General features: G+C 32.0%; 2 protein-coding genes across 2 annotated transcripts; both read left to right on the forward strand.

The window, feature by feature from the left end:
- Positions 1-2,620: 2,620 nt before the first annotated feature.
- PGO_132920 (hypothetical protein, conserved) lies at positions 2,621-7,756 on the forward strand (the record flags this gene model as incomplete). Its single annotated transcript, XM_028689808.1, has 1 exon — positions 2,621-7,756. The coding sequence occupies one exon, from the start codon at positions 2,621-2,623 to the stop codon at positions 7,754-7,756; it is 5,136 nt and encodes a 1,711-aa protein (XP_028545609.1).
- Positions 7,757-10,140: 2,384 nt separating this feature from the next.
- On the forward strand, positions 10,141-12,066 carry PGO_132930 (spliceosome-associated protein 49; the record flags this gene model as incomplete). Its single annotated transcript, XM_028689809.1, has 3 exons — positions 10,141-10,213; positions 10,560-10,670; positions 10,814-12,066. The coding sequence occupies 3 exons, from the start codon at positions 10,141-10,143 to the stop codon at positions 12,064-12,066; spliced, it is 1,437 nt and encodes a 478-aa protein (XP_028545610.1).
- Positions 12,067-12,589: the final 523 nt, after the last annotated feature.

The following is a 12,589-nucleotide window of genomic DNA, read 5'->3' on the forward strand; positions in this document are numbered from 1 at the left end:
AAATATTTTTTTTTATTGCTCATATTTTCAGTTAACTAGCCACAGTAGTAAGAAAAAAAAAAATAAATAAAATAAAATATAACAAGTAGCATGAAATAATTGTGTGTACAAATAATCAAAGTTATGTTAATTTCCAAATTTTTTGCAAAAGCTAGTGATAAAAAATGGAGAGAATTTACAACTATGGTTAGCTATTTACATATCTTGGGGGGAAAAAAAAAAAATGTTAACCGTAAATAAAAGTTTTGTTCTACATTTTTTTTTTTTTTTTTTTTTTTTTTTTTCTCGCAGAAATGTGCATAACATTTTTTGTGTGGTAGGAAAATGTTCAGAATATTTTGTATATTCTTTTCAGTATCACTTTATAGTGGTTGTTTTTTTCAAGCCCTTTTGTTCTACCATTGTGTTTATTTATTTATTTTATTTTATTTTATTCTGTTTTAATTTGCTTTTTTTTATTTTTCCTTGTTTTATTTACTTCATTTTTTTTTTTTTTTTTTTTTTTTTTTTTATTCCACAATGTCTATATATATGTGGAGTAATTGTAAACATTTATCTCTTTTTTTCCATTTCACGGTTTTAACTTAACATTTTTTAACCAATTTTCCATTAAAAAAAACACAGTTTTCACTATTTTTAATTTTCTCTTATCTAAAATAGTATAAACATTTGCATATATATATATATATATACACTCAAAAAAATATAGAAAATTCTCAATTTATTCACTTTTTTTTATAAACCCGTTGTTCATGCAACATATGCTTGAGAAAAAACACATGCAATTTTGGGCATGTTTTAAGACACGCTCTACAAATTTTAAGTTGCTTTAGTGAACATGGAAAAAAACGTAGTAAGTTAGCAATTTCAGTTATTGTTTTTTTTTTCTTCTTTTTTTTTTTTTTTTCTCCACTTTTTCTGTACCCTTATCTGTGCAACCATTGTAATATGTAATTGGAAGCATTTTTTGCGGTTGTATTTAACCTTGCCATTTTATTTACATGACTAAATTGCATTTTTGAAACATCATTGGGGAAAAAAAAAAATAAATAAATAAAATAAAATAAATACATTTTTGACTTGTTTAGCAAAAATGCCTATGCATACATATATGCATGCACAAGTATATACATTTCGCACTCAAGTTTTGCATATCTTTTATTTTCCTTTCTTGCTATATAATAAACGAAAGGCCTGACCTTTGTTCTGCGGTACGCATATATGTGGTGTATCCATGCATATTAATACAAATTACTAATTAACGAATTTCAAATTATGCCTTATGCATGATTAGTGATCGAGTGACGTGTATCCATCGAACATAAATTAATTGCATCATTTTAATTAAAACGACGAAGTCTTCCATTTAATTTATTGAGAAGTAGATTCATAATTCTCTTTTTTTTTTTATTTTTTTTACGAGCAATTATTTTACAGTAAAGAGATCATTTTTTCACCTTTTTTTTTTTTTTTTTTTTTTTCTCCTTTTTCTCTTTTTGGTGGCTTTTGCCTCTTTTCTTTTTCCCATTTTTTTCTTATAAATGCATATTGTTAGTATTTTTAACACTACCACATTGTGTCTAAGCATATTTTTATAAAATATATTCAGTATTGTATAGTCGCATATAGTATAAAACAGTTTTAAAACGTCCATTGAAATGTTAATATGTTATCTATGACTTAATCTATGTTTTGTAGTACGAATTTGTTCCTTTTTCAGTGGTTTACATCGTATGTATTTTCATGCAAAATGCTACTTTGTGTGTTCATACCACCAAATGTATTATGAGAATAAATATTAACATTATTAATATGCAATGCAATGTTGAACTTGTTAGATCATATCAATTATTCTCGTAATTATTAATATTCAAATAATCTTTTTTATATACCATATATAGTGTGTATGTATGCATGTTTGTTGAAGACGTTGAAAAATTGAAGGATGTTAATATATTTTTGCTCTCTTCTGCTAAACCTTTAGCAGAAATAACTACATCGCTTCTAATTTGAAGGAACACTGCACATCTTTCATGTTTTTTTTTTTTTTTTTTTTTTTTTTTTTACGCATTGCTTTTTTGGTGGAAACATTAATAATTCATGTGGGTTTGTTTTTGTTCATGCATGTACATTCGTATGCACAATGGTAAATACTTGCATACGGTGAAGTTTCTGCATAGTATACACAGGTTTACACTATTTTATGCCATTGTATACAATTTTACACAAATTGTAAAATAGGAGAGGAGTTCAATAGAACTACGCTTATGTAATGTGGATGCTACATTGTTGAACATCCTTTCGTGCTCATCATCCAGTTTTGTCACCTCTATTTTATTATTATTTAATATATGAGAGCAATATATCGTTTGAAGTTTCGTAAAAGATTACATAATCATACACAAATGTGATCCAAGAAAAATCAAAAAATCAAAATAAAATCTAAAATACGTTTTAATACGGAAATCGCACCTGGAGAGTAAAAATATAGACCACTACACTTCAAGGTGAAAAAGAATAGTGCTGTCACGAATTCATTGTAGTGAGCATTTTTTTAAAATAAAAAAAAAAAAAAAAAAAAATTAAATAATAAAATAATAAAATAAAATAACTAAACAACATGAAGAATATAATAAAAAGATTCACACAGAATACCTCAACGGTGCGAGAGCGCGAAACCTCTAAATGTGTAGATACACATCCTGCAACTAAAGATATAAAATATAAAGAAGAAGAAAAAAGAGAAAAGGTGAGTATGGGAAATACCAATGGAACCGATGACAAAAAAGAGAATTTCTCCTATATTAACAGTTACCTAACATCAATTTTTGACTTAGACAAAAGTGATGGTTCGGTTTCATCAAAGGGAGATAAAATAAAAGGCATTAGCAAAAGTAATGAATTCAGTGATAACCTTTCGCGTTTACATACAAAAAATAACAGCTTAAGCATGGATTGGGAATTAGATAATACGTATGAAAGCGAAGTAATGGAAAATGAAATTTATCAAAATGGCACTTCTCAAAGCAGGACATCAAAATTGGAAGATCCAAATGTGGCATACTGTAGGGGAGCAACTTATAGTCACCCAAGTGATGCTAACAACTCACACCTGACGAACCATGTAAACGATTTAAACTTAAAAAAGACACACACGAGTGTAGATGAAAGGGATTATAACATGTTCGGAAGCAAATCACTGTTTAATAATTTTGGCTCATTTAACAGGAACGACGACGTAGGTTTCTGCTCTACAAAAAATGAAGAAATGTTAAGTTTCTCAAAATATAATAATGTGCAAAATGAGGTGTGCGAGAAAATGTACGAAGAGAAGGAAATTCCAGTCGATGATTCTGTAAATGAAAATAATCCATCTGGGAGATGTGAAAACTTCGGTACCTTAAAGGATAACTTATTTCCCATGATTACACAGGAGGAGATTACAGAAAATAATGAATGCCAAGGGATTCAGCTAGATAAGAGCACATGTAGTAATGACAAAAGTGAAGTATTAGAACCAGGTAATACAGGAAAACACTATGAAATGGAAAAAGATGTATTTGATCATGGTAGCAGTAATAATAAGGAATTCATTTGCAATTATTTTGGAAATAATTTCGAGTCAGATGAGGAAGAAAGTGAAGAAGTGTTGGATGAGGAAAAACTCGAGGAAGAGCTAAATATGGAAAAACACGATGAAGCGTTGGATGCTGAAAAAAACGGCAAAAAATGTAAGGAAGAGCAAAATTGTCCGCTCTTAAGTGGCTACATAAAAGGGAAAAGTGTGCACTTTGATTTTACAACATCAGAGGATAATAATCCCTTGAATGATGATTCTACTCAAGCATATGAAATGAAGTCCAAAAATGAAAAAGAAGATATTTGTGCGAAACTGAATAATTCAGGAAGAAACGGTGATAATATCTTGTTGTGTCTAGAAAAAATTGAGGAAAATGAAAATCACAAAACAAAAGGAAGACTCCTTCGTTCTGAAATAAATGAAGGGGATTACAAAAAGGACATTTACGAAAACAACAGCTCGAATGGAGAGAATATGGTTTTTAGCACGGAAATGATTACAGAAGTGCAGAGCGAAACATGCCTGCAAGGGTTAAGCCCAGAGAAAAAAGACATTGATGAGAACAAGTATAACAACATATCGTCTAGTAGTATGCTGTTTCCTAACAACAATATTCTGAACAGTGGACAATCAAGCTATATCATGCATTCCACGAATAATACATTTTTAGATGACTGGAATTATAATTTTTCCAAAGCTGGCCTTAATATTAAGGAGTATAACAATTCAGATATATACAACAATTTATTAGAACTATTAAACGATGGGACACAAAATATTGGGAATGATAATATAAATAACGAATTAGTTATTCACACAGATGAAGGTATAATTAGTGAGGAAAAGGCTGCATACTATCACGGGGGCATTCTTCAGCATGTCACAAATGAGAGGGATGAAACACATGGAGATGGAGATCGTATAAGTAATAACTATTTATCTCATCAGAATAATTACAATATAATGCTCGATTATGCAAATGGGATGAACAGTATCCATGATGCACATACAAATGATTTGAATGACAATGCTATGAAGTTTAACGAATTAGAAAGAGGGGATACATTAGGGAACAACATCAATTCAAGCTTAGGAGGGAAAAATTACTTAAAATATCCATCTGCTCCTTTTGCTAATTTCTACGTTAGCGAGCAGAGTGCCTTGCAAAATAGCACGCATCACAACATACATAGAGGAACGCCCATACAAAATTGTGTCACCAAAAAAAAAAATGTAATATTTGAAGCATTAAAAAATAAGATAAAATTTCTACTCGATAATGAGGATGATGAATTGTTGTTAAGTGAATATATTATGGATGCTATAAATGATTATAACAGGAGCAAGTATGTTAAGAAAAATGGAGGAAGCGAAGGAGGAGACAATAACATGGCCACCAACAGGGACCTTGAAGAAAATATAAAAATGGATCATCATGCACTTAAAGAAGATAGAATAGTAGAGGAAAACAACTTGGGAAAGAATGGGTTTAAGAATGATAATGGAATAGACGTAGTAAAATACGCTGCTCTTCAGATTACACAAAACAGTGCTCATAATAATAAGACAATTAATTTCAACTCTAATGGCTCAAATGCGGGAATGCGAGAAGTGGGGTGTAGTATTGGTCACTCTATTAATTTGCTATCCGAAAAGGGAAGGAATGAAATATACAATGATGGATATTCTAACATGAACGACAATAGAAGTGAAGTACCACAATATTGCATTAGTGGACGAGATCAAAATAAATCAAAGGGAAGAGAATTACGAGAGAGAGATGGACGAGAAAGAGAAGCACGAAAAAGAGAATTACGAGAGAGAGAAGGGCGAGAAAGAGAAGCACGAAAAAGAGAATTACGAGAGAGAGAAGAACGAGAAAGAGGATTACGAGAAAGAGAATCACGTAGAAGAGAACAACGAGGAAGAGAACCACGAGAAAGAGAACCACGAGAAAGAGAATCACGAGAAAACAAATTTAATAAGACCAAATTACAAAACGGAGGGAATTCGAATATAAGTAATAACACCAGAAAGAGCAACATTGCTAATTTGAAATTATTCTTAACAAATAGTTTAGTAGCGAATAAGATCAGTAATTCTAGGGAGGAAGGAATCAACGTTAGCAGTAGGTGTGATGAACATTATTTGAACCCAAACCATAGTACTGGAGATGGTGATGTGGAAATTTTGGAACCAAGCTCTTTTTCACCTATGGTGGAATTAAGGACAAACAATGGTAATACCATCAGTTACATCAATGGCCACAGTAGTGGTAGAAGTAACAATGACAATTCTCTATTGGAATCAAATGGAGGAAAAATGAAGAACAAACAAAACGAAGCGCTTGTCCCGAATGGTAATTTCCCTGTTAAAAAGCTAGAAAAGGGGAAATGTGAAAATATGAATCCATTTTATTGTAGTAGCACTAATGCAAATGGAGTTAAGGGATTCATCGAAAACGAGGACTACAATCAGTTACACATGCATAAAAGTGATAACTCAGAAGAAGCACAACGCAAAAAAATACATGAAAACTTGTTTTTGTTAAGTAGAAAGAATAGTGGCAGTCGCGAAAATGGTGGTGTTATGGATTATAAACAAAATTTACTTAACTATGCTTCGCAAAATGGCCGCATGACAATCCCTTCATCTTCAAGTATCCTAATCGAGACACTAGAAAAGGATGTAACAACACCATATGAACAGTACCTTCAAAAAGAATCTGAGTATAAAAAAATTTTCGCGAATACCTATGCAAATAATAGATATGGAAGTGTAAATAATGATAACTGCTTAACTCCAAATGAGGTAAATATTTTTTTAAAAAGTAAAAGTGTGATAACCCCCAAATCGAAGAATACATGTTATAATGGTGTGGACAGCAGCACCAGTAGAAATGCTTGTGATGTAGGTGTTTTTGAAAAAGGGTATTTCTTAAATGAGTGGGAGGAAAATTTGGCTTGTCGAAATTTTAATAGAGATGAAAATAGAGGGGAAGAAGAAGAGCAAAAGGAAGCTATGACTTTTGGTGGGAAAAGGGATTCTTTTTTTTGTGACAAAGGAGATGATCTCTTTTTTATACAAAAAAGGAAGAATCTGTTCAGTGATAGTAGAAAGAATTCCCTATGGAATAGAAATATCACATCAAGAACATCTGCTACTAGAGGTAGCTTCAGTGTTCATGTTAATCGTAGTAGTTTTAGCGTAAACCGTAACAATGTGAGAAAAGGTAACCCTAGTTGTGATTATGAAAGAACCGAGAGACCAATGTCACAGGAAAGACGCATGATGTCGAACTCGAAGAGTAAAAAAAAATCCCCAGGCGTGCGAGAGTTGATATCAGGGGAGGATTTGAGGGCACTTTTATCAGAAGAAGATGAACATAATTTAGAAAAGCTATTGAACTCCTTATATGATGACAGAATTATTCCTCTAATAATTAATTTAAAAGGAAGAGCAGATGAGTATAATTTTAGGAATATATTAAAAAATAATATAAAAAATTCATATAGTTTATACACAGAAAAGTACATAGTAAAAGTGAATTCTTCCTGTGCTGATAATTGTTTGGTGTATTTTCTTGATAGGAAAGTGGATAGCGATTATTTTTTTTCTATTAACGATTCAGAAGATAGATATGATCCAAAGTTATGGAAGCAATTTGAAAAATATTTAAGGGAGATAGCTGATTCGGAAGATCCAAAATTGTATTCATTTTCCGGTGGTAGATATGGCATGGCAAAAGAGTTACAAAAAAGAAAGTTACCTTTTTTTGAAGGATTGTATTTAGGTCACTTATGTCATATTATTCATATAAGTGCCACTAGGAAAATAATAGCTTATGAAAATAATTTTATAAAGCCTATTTCTCAGTGTCGTAAATATGAGAATGCACGAATGGGTATTCTTAACACGAGGGGACAAAATATGCAAAATTATATATCTTCCATTGATGAGTTAAAATTTTATTTAAATGATATATTGAAATGCTATAAGAGAGGCATTAATATATCGACACTGAAGGGAAAAATGATAAGCAATTATAACAAGAGGTTGTGCGAAAGTGTCTTTCACTGTGTCAAATTGGTGGAACTTTTGCAGATGGAGGAACTCAGGGATATCTGCGTGGTGGACATGGAGTCTCGCATGTTGAAGAGTGTCAGCATGGTTTAGTCAGGCGGTTTTTCCTATCTGTAGTTGTATCTGTAGTTGTATCTGTAGTTGCATCTGTAGTTGTATATGTATGCTAATGTGCAGGTGGGAGTAAATGCGTCCCATCCGAACTTATCATACATTGTGTTATTTTTCCATGTTCTTGAATTTCACAGCATGGAATATATGTAAGTGGCAGATAAACCCTTTGGCAAGCACCGTGTTACACCTGTGAACGTGCATATGCATCCACATAACACCTGTTGTCTGTAATGGGCACATATATATATATACATGCATGTAAACAAGAAAGTACATGCGTATATACATACATGCGTACCACATTTTTTGTGCCCACGGGACGAACATTCATAAATTTGAAACGTTTACATGAATAAAAAAAAAAAAAAAAAGTTGCATATTTAGTGCCAAAAAAAGGAATACCATGGTCATTTGATCTGGTGGTCATTCGATGGAACAATAATAAAAATATACATATAATGCACATATGTGTGTTACTCATTGGCTTTACAAGATCCTGCTAAATTGGTAACCCGTAAGATATATATATATATATATATATATATATATACTTGTGTTTTTTTTTCCATTCGCGCATTCTTTGCATTCGAAAGTAGTGCCTATATGTGTTTAAATATGAGAAGACAAGGAGGGACACTTGGAAAATATTTGCGCATGAGCACTGGGAGTGGGAATTAGAGTGGGAATTAATAAGAGTTGTTTTATCTTTCTGTCGAACAGACCAACAAATGGTTAAACCGAACTGTTTGAAATTATACGAAATTGAGTGTGTTTTTGTCTGTTCGGCATGGGGTGAAGACGGACTGTTAAATGTATTGTGCCTATTTTACTCTCCACTGGGAGAAAAAGTCTGCACCGACATGTTGCTTGCACGCAAGTAGGTGCGTGCATAATTTGAACTCGTAGAACCACTTTGGTGCATATCTATATTAGCACATAGACTAGCATACAAATTAGAACACATTTATATACACCTTTCAGATTTCAATTATTTAATTTTTAAACGGTCTAGCGGATCGGCGAGGTACTACTTCAGGGCAAACATCCAGTTCATCACTCATTTTGTTTATTTCAAGCAGAAAAATGAGAAAAAAATAGGGAAAAATTGGTATGCACATTTTTCATTAAATTAGGTTCAAACAGATCTTTTCCACCAATTTAAGCTAGCTACAATGGCGAGAAATATACATTTTGTTGGTGTTCTTTTTTTCCTTTTTTTAAAAAGTGTTTTATTTAAAGGGAATAGGGCTTGTGTCCATTTAAAATGAAGTCTTAGTGGACAAAAGCATGATGCATTTTTTTTTTTTTTAGGTACTATTTAGCTTAATTTTGTTTTTTTTACTATTTATTTTTCCCCTTTTTTATGTTCAGAAATTTTCTCAATGGTGCATTTTGGCACCTATAGTTGCTTATTTTTTACTGCTAAATTTTCTTCCTTAGTCGAACACCTGTTTGCTTTTTTTTTTTTTTTTCTCCCCTTACATTTGTGCAACCCCATTCATTTATGTGCTCACTTTGGCCTCCACCCCTTGTTCTTTAATTTCCCGTTTATCGTTAATTCACGTGCGTGATTTTTTTTACAAGGCCTTTTAGGAATTATCTACAATTGAAAATTGTGCATATGTGGAAGAAGCTCGACAAGAAAAAACAGTATAAAAAAAGGAAAAGTGCAACGTTCTTCATTTTTCTCCACAGAAATTAAATGTATCTATGAAAGTCCTTTTTTTTTGTATTATTTAAATTATGCTGCTGCCTTTTTCAAATGATACTTTTGTATAAATAATTTTATACATACATGGAACGTATAAATATATATATATATCATGTATATATGTATTAAGAGCTCGAGTAAAAAAAAAAATAAAATAATAAAACCCTAATTTTGTAAACCTTCCTCTTTCTTTTTGCGAAATGTTTTTTAACAATTTCCACTTTTTTAAACTCAATAAAAAAAAGGAAAAAGAGAGTAGAAAAAATAGTAAAAGTTAGCGTTTTAAAAGGCCTTAATTTTTATTGTTTTTTTTTTTTTTTTTTTTTTTCTAGCTATTAAATTATCCCTCCATTTTGTACATTTTGTGCTTCTTTTTTTTTTTTTTTTTCTTGTTTTTGTTTCCTTTTTTGTTTCTGTTTAAGCCTCACTGACCATAGCATTAAGCCAAGGGAGAAAATACATACATTTACATTCATACTTGCACACTTGTATATATATGTATATATATATGAACATATTGAGCTCCATGCACACGTATGAGCACAATCTTACAAATACATATGCCCAAACATATGTAACAACAAAGCCCTTCAGTCTTACAAAATAATTGATTCCATTTATGAGAATAACTGAAGAATAGGAAAATTATATAATGTTCGCTCCTCATAAGAGCCAGGAGATTAGTCACATCTATGAACGAAATAATGAAGCAACACTTTATATAGGTAAAAAAAAAAAAAATAAAACAACCATATTCTTGTCTTTTCCTCGCATTTGAAATTGTACACAATATATTTTTTTCATTTTTTTTTTCCCTTTTCGTTAAGGATGCGTTTGTGTGTGTATGTGTATGTATATATGTTTGTGTGTGTGTGTTTTTTTTTTCCCCCACGCCTATTCCCCCGTTTGTTTATACATGTATCCCCGTTGCAGTTTACATTCCTGGTGCTATACATTTACAAATCTGTGTAATTTGAACTCACAAATATGAAAAAAACGTGTGAATATTCGTACGAATATGAATATAAGTGAATCCATAAATATCTATATACACCATTTCCTCTGTTGCAGCCAACTTAGATGCCCAAGTGGACGAAGAAATTTTGTGCGAACTTTTTATGCAATGTGGTAACGTAAAAAATGTTCACATTCCACGGGATAAAATAAATGGATTCCATGCTGGTACTAACATTATTATCCTTTATACTCAGAGTAGATAATTCAGTTCATCTGTTTGTTTTTGCACAAGTTTTTGTTTCTACACCGTTTCTACATTGTTGTAACATTGTTTTTTTTTTTTTTTTTTTTCCCTCCCCCTTGAACAGGGTACGGATTTGTGGAGTATGAGTACGAATACGAGTGTGAATATGCAGGAAAGGTTCTGAATATGACAAAACTATTTGGAAAACCCCTCAGATGTAACAAGGCATCGCAAGATAAAAGATCATTCGATGTAGGGGCAAATTTATTTATTGGAAATTTGGATGAAGAAGTAGACGAAAAAATGCTATTCGATATTTTTTCATCATTTGGACAAGTTGTAACTGTTAGAATAATCAGAAACGAAGATGATACATCAAAGGGTCATGGGTTCATATCCTATGACAACTTTGAGTCAAGTGATATGGCAATAGAAAATATGAACAATCAATTTATCTGTAATAAAAAGATACATATATCATATGCGTTTAAAAAAGATTCAAAGGGGGAGAGACATGGAACTGCAGCAGAAAGATTCATAGCAGCTAATAAATCCCTAAGTTTATATTCAGGAAATGAAAATTCAAATCATGTAATGCCATATAATTCATCCAATTTAGATAAGACAAATACTAGTAAAAATAATAACAATATTACATCATTAAATGGAGATACGAATTTATTTTTAAATTCTCCTTTAACTTCATCTAACGCTATAAATAAACTGCCAAACGATTCACTTCCACCAATTATGAATTCCTACTTACCGACAAATATGCCACCAACAATTTCATCCAATTTCATGCATCAACATATGAATATGCGACCAAATGGTTCTTTTATGATGCCACAGAAAATGGGGAATAGAATGATGGGCATGTTGCCACTAAACATGCCACTAAATATGCCACCAAATATGCCTCGAAATATGCCACCAAATATGCCACCAAATATGCCACCAAATATGCCACCAAATATGCCTCCAAATATGCTGCCAAACATGCCACCAAACATGCCGCCAATTATGCCTCCAATTATGCCGCCAAATATGCCGCCAGTTATGCCACCAAATATGCCGCCAGTTATGCCGCCAGTTATGCCACCAAATATGCCGCCAGTTATGCCACCAAATATGCCGCCAAACATTCCCTTAAACATCCCCCCCAATTTTCCCACCAATTTTCCACCAAACTTTTCGCCAAATTTCCCACCTAATATGCCTCCTAGTATGCCAATGAATTTCCCGCCAAATTTCCCCCCCAACTTGCCACCTAACCAACAGTCCAATATGCACTTCAAAGGTCCTTTGAATACATCATCAAATGCTGAACCAAATCAAAATGGCATAACAGAACAAAATGCAGTTGTAGACAATTAAACCCAGCACTGTGACCATCCCACTCACACACCCAAAAAGAAGCGAGAAATCCGATGTAAATATTCTTGTAAATATCACCTGAATAGGCATAAAATATGTTTTCTTTTTTTTTTTTTTTTTACCTCCTAATGTTTGGAAAAGAGACTGAAATTTTAAGGTATGTGCTCTTTTTTATACATTTAATTGAAATACATGTTTCTATATTTCGGGAAAAACCTTTTTCCCCCTTTTTTTTTTTTTTTTGCCTCCCCCCCACTTCTCCCCATACGCATATTTTACTCTTTTTCAAAAACGTCTATTTTATTTATCTACGCATTTACTTGGTCATTTACTTGGTCATTTACTTGGTCATTTATTTAGTCATTTTTTTCTTTTGCCCCATCATTTTGTACACCTCATTTTTAACCTACCCAATAACTATATAATTACAAAAAGAATATTTGAAGAAAAATGGAACCTTTCAAAATGGGAAAAAAGTTTTCATGTCTACTGGCACATGTATTCAGGCCATGAATTTTTCGGT

Source organism: Plasmodium gonderi, assembly GCF_002157705.1.
Source record: "Plasmodium gonderi DNA, contig: Chr13, whole genome shotgun sequence".
NCBI lineage: Eukaryota > Apicomplexa > Aconoidasida > Haemosporida > Plasmodiidae > Plasmodium > Plasmodium gonderi.